The 16578-nt window shown below is 37.5% G+C and overlaps 1 protein-coding gene across 1 annotated transcript in view; it reads left to right on the top strand.

The window, feature by feature from the left end:
- Positions 1–16578, top strand: part of LOC139668697 (dystonin-like) — a 301638-nt gene that overhangs the window by 196921 nt on the left and 88139 nt on the right. Inside the window, 9 exon segments of the mRNA XM_071548494.1 lie at positions 815–1048; positions 2377–2529; positions 4551–4784; positions 6179–6460; positions 8060–8605; positions 10853–11029; positions 13670–13793; positions 15681–15889; positions 16157–16474. Of these exon segments, the coding sequence (XP_071404595.1) occupies positions 815–1048; positions 2377–2529; positions 4551–4784; positions 6179–6460; positions 8060–8605; positions 10853–11029; positions 13670–13793; positions 15681–15889; positions 16157–16474 (2277 nt within the window).

Below are 16578 nucleotides of genomic sequence, written 5' to 3'. Positions count from 1 at the left end.
GTTTGATAGAGTTAGGATTACTGAGAAAGTTATTGGTTCTACTTACATTCGTTGCAATAAATCTGAACCTTTTGGAAATCTAATTTCTAAAACAAGTATTTCAGTGTTTAAATTGTATCTTTAGGCATAAGATTCAGAGTCTTTACTGAAGTTTAATTACATTTCAAATCAATTGTATGTGAAAACACAAGATGGCATAAAAAGTCTCTTTATTACACACTCCATTAAATAAGTCCTGAAAAACAAATCAGAACAAATTTTTAGTAAAGTTCATACACCTCTGTATGTATGAATGACAAAACATTTTATTTGTTTTAATGTGCTTTAACGAAGTTCCAGTATACATGATAATCTCATTGTGGCTCCACGGTATGTAACTATTGGTAGAATTTGCCACATTGCTGGATATGGGACTTCTTGTGTGGAGTTAAGAATAGGAATGATTTCAAGTAAATATTTTACCATTTTTGGGTCTTCAGACCTAGAAGCTAGAAATGTTACACCTAACCTGCCATAAATCTTCTAGAGTTGAAAGTCAGTCAGTTTTGAGACATCCATGGGCGAGCAAAGAAATAGAGATGTGCAAGATCCTGTATTTATTACTTGGACACAGACTGTCCTGAGAGAAATCATGCACAATTCTAATGTCATAACTGAATGTGTTAGAATGATTCTGAGTTTTGATTTATTGTGGCTAAACTGCCTACTAAAGCATTTTGAAACAGAGGCTAAGAAAAAGATAGTAGGGATACTTGTGGTTTATTTGTCCTGACATTTTCTTCATTGCTAGTAATTCCCTTCACTTCATTTACAGAAGAGTGCTGCAGAGCTCAGCTGTGAAAAAATGCAACTGGAGTCCACTGCATTTGATGTTCAGTTTTTTATTTCTGAACATGCTGAAGATCTTTCTCCTAGTCAAAGCAAACAGCTGCTGAGGCTCTTAAATACCACCCAGAAATCTTTTCAAGAAGTGCAGGAAGCAATAACTTCTCAAGTGGAAAGTTTAGAGACTGAATTACAGGCAGTGCAAGAGCTGGGTGTTCAGAAGGTTTGCCTTTCTGTGTAAATGTGCACTGTTTATGTTTATGGATGAGAAATTTTAATACCAGCATGCAGTATTGAGTGTATTCCCATCTCTTCCCTTTTTATGACGGATACATTCATAGTTCTACAAAAATGGTATTAATCAAGTTTGATGAATTGCATTTTTTGTCTTTTCTTGATACAGTCACAAAAACCAAAGATTATGAATAGACAAAGGTCTGCTCTTTCTAGCAATGAGAGAAATTTACTTGAGGTTTCTCACAAGTGTTGTTTCTTTAGCAGCTATATCAGTAATTGATCTGAGCTATATTGAGCACTGAATTTACTATCACACCATTGCTTATCATCTGTCTTGCTGAAGATTTTATTTTCCTTTAATTTGCCAGGTTGTCTGCTTGTGTTTATAGTTGTATCCTTATCTTTACAGTTCAAGAATCAGGTTTGTTAAAATCCTGGCTACCATGGCTTGTTTTGCCTGAGGCAGGTTAGAGGGACAAACAAGAGTAAATCAGCCAAGATATTTGCAGTTCTAGACATGGGCACTGGGAAAGCTATGAGACAGTTATGTCTTCAGCTGGCATGGCTGCAGCTGGTAAGTGTAAGCAGCCTTTGTAGAGTCAAAGGAGGCTGGTAAGATGCTGCAACGTAACTGCATCTCCTCTTCTTTTACAGAAGCACTGTTAGGACTTAGAATCACCTCAGCTCCCCAGTTTATGCATGAGAAGTGCTTTAGCATTCTGAAGACTTTGTATTATTTTACCATACTGAGAACATTTGTTTCCACTATATTCTGTGAAAGAAGCATAAAACTCAGTATAGGAAAGGCACAGATAAGATTTCTAGGATTTTGTAACAATAATGAGCTTGCATGTTTTGTTCTTCTCTATTGCTTAAAAAGTCCACAATTTCTATTCAGGTAACGTATTATGCATACCAACAAGAGCTAACTCACATTCACAACTAACCTCTGTTTTGATGTCCTTTTTCAGAATTAATAGTGTTTATCACACGTTTCAAGTGGTTAAGAGACTGGATTTTCACTCCCGTCACTTGGAGATTTCACCCTTTACATATGTGCATGTCCAGACTCCTACTGGGCAATTCCATCAAACATGGTCTCTTTTACTTACAACATATTTGAGGTTTATCCATAACTTCTGTATATTCACCTTGCTCTTTGTACCACTGCTATCATGTTTACAGCATACTTCTAAAATTACTGCTTTGCAATATTGATGTTCAAAGATATTTTGATACCTATTAGTGTGTCTGTTGATTCCTGAAGTGAGGACCTTTTGTTTTATTGTTCAATTGTACTTGGCTTCAATGTAGGATGTGGCTGAACAGCAGCAGGAATGCAAAGAGAAACTGCAGGAGATCTGTGATTTGCTCACACAGACTGAAAATCGACTCATCGGACAGCGAGAGTCTCTTGTTATTGGAGACAGCAAGGCTGAGCTGGAACAATACCAGACCAAACAGGAGGTATGCACAGTTCTAGTCAGAGAAGTTAAAGAATACTGAGTGCAGAACAGAGTGACTAGACTCTTTTGTTGAGTAACGAGACTTGTCATGTGAGAGGAGTGTAAAATAGATTTGTTTGACCTACAGAAAGTAAAGGCTTAGTGGCTTGCATTTAAACTGCTGCCTGTAAATACACTGCAGTGTGTGCCAGTGGGAGAACAGAAACTTCCAAATGAGGAGATACTAGAATAGGGAGTATGTGCTACACATTTCAAGAAGCACTCCTGAAGCAGGCACAAATTTTGTTAATATATTAGTGTAAGGTTGTTCCTGTCGAATGTGATATAATCACGCATTTATTATGCTAAAATAATTTAACCAGCTTTTTAACTGGTATCAGAACATGTTTATTCCTGTTCACAGAATGTTGAAGAAATTTTGCTGCATGACTCTCTCTTGCCTAAGGCTTTCTATCACCTCACTCTTGTTTTGGTTTGAATTCTGGGTATTATTAGTGTTTCTTGCAATCTTTTTGTTGTCCTCATATGACAAAGCCCTCTTATAGTTTGCTTGCTTTCCTTGCTCTTCAGCTGTTACCAGTCATCTGTAAGCTTTTACTCAGTCCTGACTGATACTGAGTTTGTGATAGTTAAAAGGCCTGAAGGACTTGGTGCTTTTCTTCTTCCTCCTTCTAGTAGTAATTTGCTATACTGTAGAACTGAAGTCAGATTAATAATCTATAAAGGCAGAAATTTCCTTATTCATCTTGCTTTGCTTTATCTTTGAAGTAATAGAGGTAATTTGTTGAAGTTGTTCTTATAATCAGTGGAAAGATACAGACATCCCTTTTGGTACCTCATACCTGTCTTAAGAATTTGTGGCCTACATGGAGTATCCATGGCAATGAAGAACTGATACAGCATATGCTTCTTTTTTTCCCCCATCATGTGTTTGTGACGGCCTAGCAGACTAATTGTTTTTTCTGAGTGGTTTGTTGTAGTTGCCATTGAAAAACTGTGTTGTAAGAGGGAATAAGGATTAAAAAAGGTCTCTTGTAGATCAAGTCAGTTTTCCTCCTCAGTGAGCTGTTTGAAAGGGAGCACAGAGATTTTGGTCAGAGAGGAGAATCTTTTCTTGATATAGTGTCCCCAGGAAAATCTTTCTAACATACTTGCTGGAGTTAAAATGAGCTTCAGTTTTAGCTGCCAAACTTTATTCTTATAATTGCTGCAAAATCTGTAGTCTAGAATGAGAAACAAATATCTGTCTTGCAGCTTCAAGATTGTTACACTGCATATAAAGACAAAAAATGTAATTGTTTCAGTAACTGGGTGAATGTATTCAACAACATAATTGTTGTTATTGAAGGTCCTCTCAGATAACTGGGAGGCTGACAGGAAAACTGCTTTGGATACATTAAAACTAAGTACCTGTCCTCTGTGAAATCAATGGATGTAAATATTCTCCCAAGACTGAAGTATTATGATTGATTAAAACTGAAATAAAATTATTCTTATGCCATTCCTGTCCTGAACAAACCCAAGAAATTTGGGAAAACTTACACTCTGGAAAGATAACTACATTTTTCTGACTTTCATTTCAGCAGCTTTCTGTTAGGAGAGGAATGGAAAGAATTTGTCAGGAGATTCCCTTTACTGACTGCAGTGTAGCAGATTTACTTTACATCTTGATTTCTAAAAAATAAGACATATGTTCTTATCCATACATGTAAATGTAATATTTGAACTTCTAAAGAAAGGAGATAAAAGGTGGTCTCAGTCAGAATAGAAGTGTAAGCCAACAGAATTGCAATTAAAAAAAAAAGGAAAAAAAAAAGACAGATTGAATTGCAAAAACTTTGTCAGATGTTGATATCTTTGTTTTAATAATTCTATTAAATCTAGTAGCATATCATATGGTTTGCCAAGTTAAAAAGGACCAGTGTGGTGCCTACCCTTAGAAGAGAGACAGTTCCAAAAAGTTAATTGGACAGATCTGGTGAATAATTTGCTTACTCCTGTGTGCTGTCTTTTTTCTCAAAGGAAATACAAAAAGATATGAGAACAAGTGCCCAGACGCTGGCAGAGATTGTGAAAAATACTGAAACTTTCTTGAAAGAGAATGGAGAAAAGTTGTCACAAGAAGACAAGACTGTTCTGGAACAGAAACTGAATGAAGCTAAGACAAAGTGTTTGCTCCTTAGCCAGAAGGCAGAAGAATCCAAAAAAGAGCTCGATAAAGCTATGACAACAGCAATTAAGCAGGAAACAGAAAAGGTTTTTAGGCAACCATTTCATATCTTTATTAAAACTTTTTAGATGTCTTTTAGAAGTCTTGCACTTGTGTAGTGGGTTGATCCTATCTGAATGCCAGATGCTCACCAAAGCCATTCCATCACTTCCTCCTCAGGTGGATAGGGGAGAGAAAATGTAATGAAAGGATCATGGATTGATATAAGGGCAGGGAGAGATCACTCACCAGTTACTGTCATGGACAAAACAGGCTTGACTTGGGGAAATCAACTTATTACCAATCAAATCAGAGTAGGATTATGAGAAATAGAAAATAGATCTTAAAAATACCTTTCCTCCACCCCTCCGTTTTTCCTAAGTTCAGCTTCAGAATTCTCTCCCTCCTCCCCACCACTGGTGCAGGGGATGGGGAATATGGATTGCAGTCAGTTCATCACACATTGTCTCTGCAACTCCTTCCTCCTTGGGAAAAGGACTCCTCATGCTCTTCCCATGCTCCATTGTGGGGTCCCTAGCATGTGAGACAGTCCTTCTTGAACTTCAATATGAGTCCTTCCTACAGGCTGTAGTTCTTCAAGAACTGCTCCAACATGAGTTCCTTCCATGGGGTGCACTCCTCCAGGAACAGATTGCTCCAGTGTGGGTCCCCCATGGGGTCACAAGTTTAGCCAGCAAACCTGCTCCAGCATGGCCTTCTCGCTCATCATGAGGCCACAGGTCCTGCCAGGAGCCTGCTCTAGCATGGACTTCCCATGGCGGCACAGCCTTCTTTGAGCATCCACCTGCTCTGGTTGAGGCTTCTCCCTGGACTGCAGATGGATCTCTGCACCACCATGGACCTCCAGGGAATGCAGGGAGACAGGCCTGCCCCTCCATAGTCCTCACTATGGGCTGCGGGGGGCATCTCTGCTCCAGCTCCAGGAGCACCTCCTCCCCCTCCTTCTTCACTGATGTTGATGACTGCAGGGTTGTTCCTCTCACATATTCTCAACCCTCTCTTCAGGCTCCTGTTTTTCATGCAGTTTTTTTCACCCTTCTTAACTATGTTATCCCAGAGCTGCTACCACCAGCGCTGGTGGGCTCCACCTTGGCAGGTGGTGGGTCTATCTTAGAGTTGGCTGGCATTGGCTCTGTTGGATGTGGGGAAAGCTTCTGGCAACTTCTCAGGGAAGTCACCCCTGCAGCCCTCCTGATGCCAAAACCTTGCCACTCAAATCCAACACATATTGATAAACTGTGATTAAAATCGTATTTCATTTGGGTAACTAATAAACGGCTGGTTTATTTTCTTATGAAAAACCAAACGAGTTCTATGTCAATAAAAAAAAATCATTAATGTATTTTAAAAGGTCTGTTTGCATATGGTATTTTGTCATGCTTAAAGATTTTTAAACTGAAACTGTTTAATTTCAATGTAGGTTGCAGCCATAGAACAGCTGGAAGAAAGTAAAAATACAATAGAAAATCTTTTGGATTGGTTATCAAATGTGGATAAAGAAGCGGAGCATGGCCGGAAATTTAAGCAGATGATAGAACAGAATGGAACACACTTTGAAGAAGGAGATGTGAACGTTTTGGAAGGAGAGGAGGATGATGTCAATGGTAATCTGCTGGAAATGCAGCCAGATATTGAAACTCAGGTGGATGGACTAGTAAAAAGCACAGATGATAATCTGAACCAGCAGTATCAGAAAGTCAAGGTACTGTTACTGGGTGTATTCAACATAGAAATGCTAAGTGTGTTAGTCCTTATTTAACAAAAGTGAATGCAATCAAATCCATTCTATCACAGGCTTTGGAACAGGCACTAGGAATGTAGGGGTAGAAATTTCAGGAGTTAGAATGTGTTGGGCGTTTGTCAATTTTTAACTGTTATTGTAGTTGTTTCCTGCAGATAAACGTAAAGAATCTTTGTAGTAAGTCTATTTTATTTTTTATAGTGAGAAATTAATGCAATTAAATAAAATACAAAAATTAGCAACTTAAACTCATACCCTTTATGAGACTTTTTCAAAAACCTTTCTGATAGCCAAGTTATGCATCCCTCTGGAATCCCCTGTAAACACTGATTGCCAATAGCTGCAAATAATAGTTTACTGAATTTACTATCTTCATTCCCTATAATTTTAAACCATGGGCAAAGGAGTATTTGAAGGCTTCAGAAGGGTGAGTTACATAAAATCACAGTGCAGCATTTTAAAAATAGATTTTCTAGATAAGATAATTGGAAGCATTTAAAATGAGCCCAGTTTTGTGGTTTTTGTTGACTTACAGTGGAGAAACCAAGAACTTTTAAGTGTGAGTTGATGGACAGCTTAATGAAAATTACTATGCTTATAGCTGATCCTCCTTTGGATTTGCTTTTATATTAATAAAAAACAAACAACCAAGACCCCCCAAAGCAACCTGAAACAATAAGATAATATTTTTTTTTGTGTACATGGAGTTTTTACTTTCCCTTTTTTGGCAGTTCTTTTCTGCACTTAGTGCCTACTGAATAATTGCCTACTGTACTCATGGAAGAAAAACAGTCTATTTTACATAGCTATTTTACATGGGAGTGGGAGACCTTCAAGAATGAAGAAATTTTTAAAGACTACATTTGAAATAAGATCTTTATTTGTCATACAGTTCTAGTTCCTGTGGCTTAACTATTTTTTATGAGACTGAAAAATTTACATGCACTGATTGTGTCTTGATTTATAATGTCAAAAGGATCTGCTTTATGACTGGCTATATTGATAAGAATCACTGCTCTTGATTTTGAAAAATGAAATTTAAAACCCCAGGTAATAATGTTTGTACACTCAGTGTAAGGAGAAAGTGTTTGTATTGTGTTTGATGTTTTACTCCTTTTAGTCTGCTTGTCTGTCATGATAGCTACAATACAAGTAATGGGAAATGCACAGTTTTGATTTGAAAAGTTGCCTACCTTTGAATGCTTTATTTGTTAAATCTCATTTTCAGACAGGGAATTAGGAAAATTTAGATTACAGCAAGCACAGTACCATCAATGCTAAGTAATAAGCAAATAATTTTGTATTAGGGAAAAATGTTAAAGAGGTTGATAATGTCTAGTTTTGCTCTACAATGCCGTCTTTTGAAAGTACAGGGGAAAATATATATACATCCAGGTACTGTCGAGTTGCAATGGTATTTGAAGACATACATATGGTCATGGTTTGTATATCTGACTAAAATTGCCTTTTATCATTTTGATAGACTTTATTTTGCATATCCTTTTCTAAGGAACCATCTGCAAAGGTGCTGGTTGTAGTTTATTCCTCTTTTTCTTGTAGGCTCAACATGAGAAAATTATTTCACAGCAGCAGGCTATCATAGTAGCAACTCAGTCTGCTCAGGCACTGCTGGAGAAACAAGGGCATTACCTTTCTCCTGAGGAAAAAGAGAAGATGCAAAGGAACATGAAGGAGCTGAAGGCTCAGTACGAGACTGCCTTAGCCGAATCAGAACGAAAAATGAAACTGACTCTCTCTCTAAGAGAAGAACTGGAGAAATTTGATGCCGATTATAGTGAATTTGAAACCTGGCTGCAGCAGGCAGAACAAGAACTTGACAATTTGGAGGCGGGGGCTTCCGACTTCAGTGGTATTATGGTCAAACTAAAAAGGCAGAGGAGTTTTTCAGAAGATGTTATATCTCACAAAGGTGATTTACGGTATATTACAATTTCTGGACAAAGAGTTTTAGATGCTGCAAGGTCATGTAGCAAAAGAGATGGTGTGAAGGTTGACAAAGATGGTATTGATACTTCAGCTACATACACTGAAGTGCAAAATAAGCTGGATACTGCTTCAGATCGCTTCAAATCTCTCTATACTAAGGTAAGTTTTATTTATCCTGAATAGGAAAGACTAAGGTCTGAATGGATGAAATTTTCTACTTTGTTTTATAAGGGAGGAATGACACCAGCTTTCTTCATTGTTCTTTCCAGCCTTTAACAAATTCTGCGTTTGTGGCAGTACAGGATGTCTGAGTAACTATTTGGGGTGGAAAGAAATTGTAATACTTTTACAAGTACAATATCTCTTTATGTTACTTGCAATATTTCCCACAACTGCTTGTTTACTTGGCTTCCTACTAATAAAGTGAATGTAGAAAGAGAGAAACTATAACAAAATTAACATGTAAAATTTCAATTTGATTTATATCCTGAAATAGTTTGTCCCAATGTGACCTGTTTTGTCAGTATTAGGCATGCCGGAACATAGTGACTTGAGGATAGAAATTCTTTTCCACTGCTCTGCCCAGTAAACATTTTATCCTTAACAATCTGAGATTAGTCTATAACTAATGAGTAATTAGCAGTGCAAAATCCTTCATGTACGTTAGAGAAGGAAGATAATCTAGCTCTCTGTGCCAGGTTCCTGTATGGAATCTGTCTGGTAGAATTAGACAAATGTCACCAGCTGTGCTCACATGCCAAATTTCCAGCTGTTTTCAAAAAACCAACACTGTGTTGTTCAATATTGATAATATTCGAGAATTTTAATCTTTTGAGATCATTATTAATAGAACCATTTAAGAGAGAGTTGCTGTCAGTATCCTTTGACTGTGCCATTTCAGAATTTTCTAAGATCATAGGTTCAAATTCCTTAGTAGAGCTTCAGTGCCCACTGATGCAGTGTTGGTCTGCAACAGTGGCCATCTTTGTAAATTTTTATCTCTTTGAAGTTTTCTTGGTAAGAAATATAAATTCTATAGAGACATGAATTATGAAAAGTGTACAACTTGTTCTCTTGATTTGTGAAGGTACCTCTTCACAGAAGCTCATTTTCATTTTCCCACTTAACTTGTATGAACAGGGAAGATAAAAGCTTCTATTGACATGTAATTTCCTCCAGTTCATTGATTGGATTAGTCTTGAGTACAATTACAAAGATTTAATTGCAAAATTTTCAGAGAACTTATTTTTATGCACATAAAAATCCTATGCCAGCAGCTTGATTTGTGGTCTTAGATTTGTCAATTTGCCAAATTCTGTCCTTTCCATATATACATTTAGCAGAGTTATAATAGACATGCATTAAATATTTGACAGTAATTATCCAGAGCAAAGTAAACTTTTATAGTCTTGAAAGACAAAATTTTAAAAAGTGAGATCTTCTGCAATTAGTGAGATCTTCTGGGTTATAAATGAATTTTTAGTAACCTTTTTGCCTTTTCTAAAAGCTTCTTACTTTTAATAAATACTTATATTGCTTCTCCTTTTATATATATGTATTTGCAACTATGTTAGACATGATTTTATAGCCTTATGTGTTGAAGGAATCCTAAAGTCAGTTCTTGGTTAACTAGCTTATGTAAATGAATGTGTTCTATGTCTGCCCACCAGATGGAGACCAAGTGCCGTATGTAAATATTAAAGTAGAATTCCTGGAAGGATCAGAGTACAAATATTTATCATAACAGTTTATAAATATTATGACTTATTATAGTCATATTTTGCCTGTTAAACCATCTCCAAAAAGTCTGAAGGAGTCCTATTGACATTTTTACATGACAATTCACTGTAGAAATTTTGGGGCATGCTAATATATAGGACTAATAGGATCTTGTTCAGATGACATTCTTAAGTGACCAAACCAAAGCTTATGTACAATACTGAGCCACATCACTTTGGGTTCACTATGCAAGTAAAGTATTTATGAAAGCAATATTCCACTGTCTGTATTCTAATGAATATACACATCTCTCCTGATTTATTTTTTTTTAAATTTGTAGCTTCCACTGGCTACATTTTGAATGTCCAAGTGCTGATAAAGAATCTTTAAATTGGTGAATCAAAAAGTATTCCTGAAGCTTTTCTTATTCTAGTGCAATCGGTTAGATTCCAGCTTCCCACCCGCATCAATGAATTGATCCTAGATCACCTTTCAGGAGCACAAACTGGGAAGACCTGCATAGACTGTCCAGCTGTCATATCTTAGTTCAGAAATCAGTTAGACAGTGGAATGATGGCAGGAAAAAATCATGCAGTATTTCAGGAAGGAAAGTATGAGATTGGTATGAAATGCAGCAGACTGTTTAATGCCTGAGTATTTTGTTGGGGTTTTTTTCTACTCTTTTAGTGTAGCATCCTTGGAAATAACCTTAAAGACCTGGTGGATAAATACCAGCATTATGAAGATGCCTCATCTGGACTTTTGTCAGGTCTCCAGGCCTCTGAAATAGCTGTGAACAAACAACTATCAGAGCCAGTTGCAGTGGATCCCAAAAATCTCCAAAGACAACTTGAAGAAACTAAGGTGAAAAACTTTTAAAAGCAGAAGTACTTTTGTCCTAAAAGGAATTGCTTTTTATCTGAAAAACAGGATGATCTAATATAATCCAAGTGGCTGCAGGCCGAATTCTTGCTCTGCATGTGGGCATGCAACTTTTCTGAAATTTGGCAGTCCAGAGTGATACCTGACAAGTATTGAGTGAAAAAAAAAAGAAGTATCAAGATGCCATTAGCAGTGGTGAAAGCAAGATGAGTTTTGTATCACTTAGCAAGTAATAGGATGAAATCTGGAAAGTTTTTGAACTAGGATAGGATTTAGTGATTACAGTTGGCTATCAGAGTAGGGCTTGGGATAAAGTTCCTGATAGAGAAGTCCATTTGATTGTTTTCTATGACTTTTTTTTTTTCTGTTCATGTTTGTGTGTTACTTCATTATGAAAGGGATCATACTGGGTAAGCGGTGTGATGTGAGTAGTCTGTTTGCCTGCTTCAGTTGCATCCAGTGCTATATGCCACGCAGAGACAGAATGTAACATCATTTGTGCTGCACAGAAAAACCGGTATTTTTTATTTTTCCCCCCGAGCATATAACTCATGACTTTATGTACACCCTAGTGGAGGCAAAACAAGTTAGTGATAGAGCTTGTGAAGCTAAAGCTTCAGTTAGCTGCATGAAGTGTAGGTTTAGAGAAAGCTTTAGGAACCCCAGTATAAGGTCACTTGTATAAAGTTTCATACACTCTGTCATCATTGAACTGAATCTTGTATTTTCATAAATACATTCAATCACCTGTAATATAGATAAACTGAAGATTTTTATTTTTTTTTTCAGTGAGCAAGGCTATTGGTCTGGCATTTCCGCTCTGTTTTGTCTCTGCTCTGTGGAGTATCACTGCAGGCTGGATATGTTTACTATTGACAAATAATAGCCCATGGCTTTTGGAAAGTACTTGCTTTAATCATTTCCCTTACATCAGCCTCAGCTATGCCTTTACCTATGGTATCTTTCAAATCAGCCTTTGCAAGTGCCCAACACTTTGGTGCATGACATCAAAAGGAGACAAATCACAGCCATGTTTAAGACAACAAAATTAAAAGTGTGAGTTTTGAACTCCTAACAATGGAACAATTTAGGTACATTTGTGGTTCTAAGTGCTAGAAGAGTAGAGTAACACCAATTACAATTTGAAGCTTCATTTAAACTGTCTGTTCCTTATGCCAAAATGAATTCTGTCCTCTACAATGCAAATTTTCATGGAAATAATACAAAAGGAGTGAGTACTGAGGTTCTTTTTATAAAATGTCTACATGGATTACTTTCCACACAAAAGAGCACTCAATGAATATGAGCAGGGAAGAAGGAAGAGGGTATAACATGTCAAAAGATTCAAAGGAATAGAAAAAACAGGAGCTGAAGAAAGAAAGCCAATTAATGAAAACAAAACAGAGAGTATTTTGAAGAAGTCAGGTGTTGCAAGTTAAAGCTGTCCCTTGTAGCCAACACATGCAGCTGATAATCCAGCTAGACACAGACCTTGGCAGCAGGGTGAGGTCTAATCTTTTTATGGGGATTAACTGTTCTTCAGAATATTCTTCAGTGCCTCTAGCATCGGCTTGCTTGCCTTCTGTCAGCATACAAAGTTCTCTGATACATATTTTCAAATTTTTTTTATTTTGTTTTATTCCTGCACAAGTACTGGCATAAGGAAAATTCCTCTTCAGGTCTATCTGAAATTTATTGTGTCAAATGGGTGAGCAAGATGAACTGTGTCCTGGCATACTGTTGTGCTCTGGATGCTATTGCTGAATGCACTGATATGACTTCTTTGTCCTGGTAGGGCACATAGGATTTACCTTTTGATTCATATATTCATAGAGTTAGTGTGTATCAAAAAATAATTGAGAAGTGCCTTCATTCTGGACTTGTAGAATGTTTAAATGAATAAAACCAAAAGTACATTATACATAGATACACTAGCACAGAGGCCTGAAAAAATTTAAAGATTATTTACAGTGAAGTACTTTTATGTACTGAAGAGTCAAAACCTCTTCTAGGAATTGTTTCAGCCTCACTGTCTTTGTTGACTCTGGAGTGAATGATGGCTGTGCTAATTCCTAAAAATGTGTTCCTTAGTTAGATGCACAAACATAGCCAAATTCAGTGACACTGTCCTCAGGAGGTTCCTGAGTGTGAAGGCAATCATCTTGTTTCAAGGTATTCCTTTTTATGTTACGATAGCAGCCTGATCCTTTGTCAATATCCCTGAAGATGAACATGTAAGTGCTGCTGCTGACTGAATGTTTTCTCCCCTGAATTGTTTTTGGATGCTGAGTTGAAAAATATGTTTATAATATAGAGTCTGTACAGAGTAGGCTTTAGAAACAGTTAATCAAAAGACATATTTTGAAGTTACATGCAAGAAATAAGTTGAGTCAGACAAGTTTTCTAAAAGAGAAGATAAAAAAGATGGTGAAAGAACTAAGGAAGGGCCAGAAGGTCAACAGCAGTCAAAGCCATCCATCAGGATTTTTCTTAGAGAGAGATCACAAATTGAATTAGTTTATTCTCAGCACTAAGCTTAGGTTGTATGACATATCTCAACCCTTGCATATGTAAATATCAACTGTACTGAAAAGCATAACTGATAACAGTGGAATTTTACAGGTTCTTCAGGGACAAGTGTCTAACCATCAAATTGCTGTAGAAAAACTGAAAAAAGCTGCTGAAGTGTTATTGGAAACAAGGGGAGAGTTGACGCCAGACAAAGATGAGATTCAGAAAACACTGGGTAAATATTTGCTTTTGGTAATACCTCTTTTATCACTTATGTTTGCATGCAGGTTCTGGAAGAGACAAAACACAGAGCTTCCACATTGTTGTATCACTGTTCAAGGCCATGTTTTGTTCAGTCATAAACCATTACAACACAGTAATTTCATTGTTGGTCTCTTTCCTACATTGATCCATCTGCTTTTCACTTAAAAGCTGCCATTTCATTTTTGCATTTTTTTCCCAGAAATAGGGATTGCCAAGCAGAGGTAGTGATTTGCTGAGAATCATAAATTCTCCAGTGGGAAGGAGTATGTTCAGGTTCAAGAAACATGACTCTAACTACCTGTTTCCAAGCAGTTATTTGAAGTTTGCTTAGCTGAGAAATTATTTCCTTCTGACTTTAAGAAGCTGTCTGTGATGAGATTGACTTTGGCGGGCTGCCAGATGCTCACCCAGCTGCACTCTCACTCCCCTTGCCCAAGTGGGTGGGAGTAGAAATTAAGATGGAAAAGCCCATGAATTGAGATAAAAACAGGGAGATCACTTACCTATTACTGTCATGGGCAAAACAGACTTGACTTGGTGAAAATTAACTTTCATTTATTGCCAAATAAAACAGGTTTTGAAAGCAAGAAACAAAGACAAATTACAGACAATGTTATCCTCCACCCTGCTCTTTTTTTTCCGTGCTCACCCTTCCTTCCTTCCCAACTGTTCACATCCTTCCTGCCAGACAGTGCAGTGTGGATGGGAAATGGGTTACTGTGATCAGTCCATAAGAGCTACTCTCTGCTGTTGCTTCCTCCTCACATGTTTCTCCTGCTCCAGTGTGGGACCTCTCCGCAGGCTGAAATCCTTGTTGGATAATCTTGTTCCAATGTGGATATAGGCCGCAGTTCCTTCAGGAAATAACCACCTCCTCTAGCATGGGGTCCTCTACATACTGCAGTGAGGTTATCTGCTCCAGCATGCTCCTCCACAGGCTTCTGGGCAATTTGCACTCCAGGAGCTGAAGCACCTCTTCCCCCTCCTTCTTGTCTGACCTTGATGTCTGCAGGGCTGGTTTTCGCATGTCCTTTTCCCTTATTTCTCAGTCCCATGCAGTGTTTTCCACTTTCTTAAATTTTCCAGAGGCACCACCAGCTTGCCTGAAGAGTGCAGCTGTGGCCTCTGGTGGGTCAGCTGGAGTCAGCTGGAACCATCTGTGTCTTCCATGGGGCAGCCCTTGGCCTCTTCTCATATAGGCCAAAAAACTTGTGACTAACAAAACCTTATCACCTACATTCATTCAATACTCTTTCCCTATCAGTTGTGAGAATTAGCACAGTGTGACATTCATCACTGTCTAAAGTTTGAAGACTCTGTGTATCACACAACTATCTTCTACTAGAATCCAAACAGTAACTAGCAGAACAATAAAAGAAAACAACTGTGGGTTTGCCTTTGTGGAGCTGGTGCTGAAGCTCTGTAGGAGGTACATGGCGCATGTAAATTTCAGAGAGTTACCTCAAAAGTGTTGAATGTCTAATGAAGAAACATCTTGAAGAACCTCTGAATTCTCACATAAGAGATATAATTGTAGAAGAGCTGTCTTAATAATCTGCTATTTTATTTCTTGGTGACTGTCTACAGTTGTCTTAAGCTAGAGCTGCATGGGAACCAGTTTCTAAAGCTGGGCACTACAGCTGTAAGTGGTCTCTCATTTCCCTTGTCCAGTGTGTTTCTTGGCTCTGTTTGAAGATTTTGATCTTTAATTCTCTGTTTTCGGTGACTAAAGCTGACATTTTTTTCTTCATTCTGATGTAGCAATTTTTGACTTGTTTATCTGGTGAGGATGGGTAAAATGAGTTAAAAGCGTAGTTTGCCTAGGGGAAAATACTGAAATATATTTTCTCTTTATCAGATGGTATTGTGGAGAGATATGACAATTTATCCAAATCTGTGAATGAAAGGAATGAGAAACTTCAAGTAACTCTGACACGATCCCTAAGTGTGCAGGATGGTTTGGATGAAATGCTAGATTGGATGGAAGGAGTTGAAAAGAGCCTTAAAGAACAAGATCAAGTGCCTTTGAATTCTGCTGCTATTCAGGATATTATTAGTAAAAGCATTGTGAGTAGTATTCTTTGAAAGATGAAACATTTGTTTAATAATGCAGATTTCAACAAAGAATTAAAATCGTAGTTTGTCACCTTTAATGGATTTGGAATACTTACTAAAGAGGGTTATTGTGTGAAGTAGAACTGCACATAAGGATTTTTGTAGCTGAAATGATCCGCACTGATGGTCTAGTTGTAGTGATTTGTTGCTTTATGTAGACCATTTTAACTTCTTAAAATTTAATTATAAGCAGTGCAAAGTAGTTCTTGTTTGTTTCAGATGCTGGAACAAGACATTGCAGGTCGCCAAAGCAGTATAAACACTATGAATGAAAAAGTGAAGAAGTTCACAGAAACAGCAGATCCATCCACTGCATCCACACTGCAAGCTAAAATGAGGGAACTTGCAGGACGGTTTTCTGAAGCAAGTAACAAACACAGAGAGAAGCTTCTGAAAATGGAGGAGTTGAAGACTAAAGTGGAGTTATTTGAAGATCTGTCAGAAAAACTTCAGTCATTTCTAGATGAGAAGAACCAAGCCCTCAGTGAGACAGAGGCACCAAGAAAGGATGTTAGTGAAGTGTCTCAATACATGCAGGTACTGTAGCATTTATTGTGCATTTTTAGTCTGACTCCTCTAAGTCTTTGAACAATGAATAAGGCATGCTTTTTCTTCCCCAGTGTTGGTTCGTTAGGTAAAAT

This window comes from Pithys albifrons, chromosome 2, assembly GCF_047495875.1.
Source record: "Pithys albifrons albifrons isolate INPA30051 chromosome 2, PitAlb_v1, whole genome shotgun sequence".
NCBI classification, from domain to species: Eukaryota; Metazoa; Chordata; class Aves; order Passeriformes; family Thamnophilidae; genus Pithys; species Pithys albifrons.
This window is presented reverse-complemented; position numbering and strand designations above follow the sequence as displayed.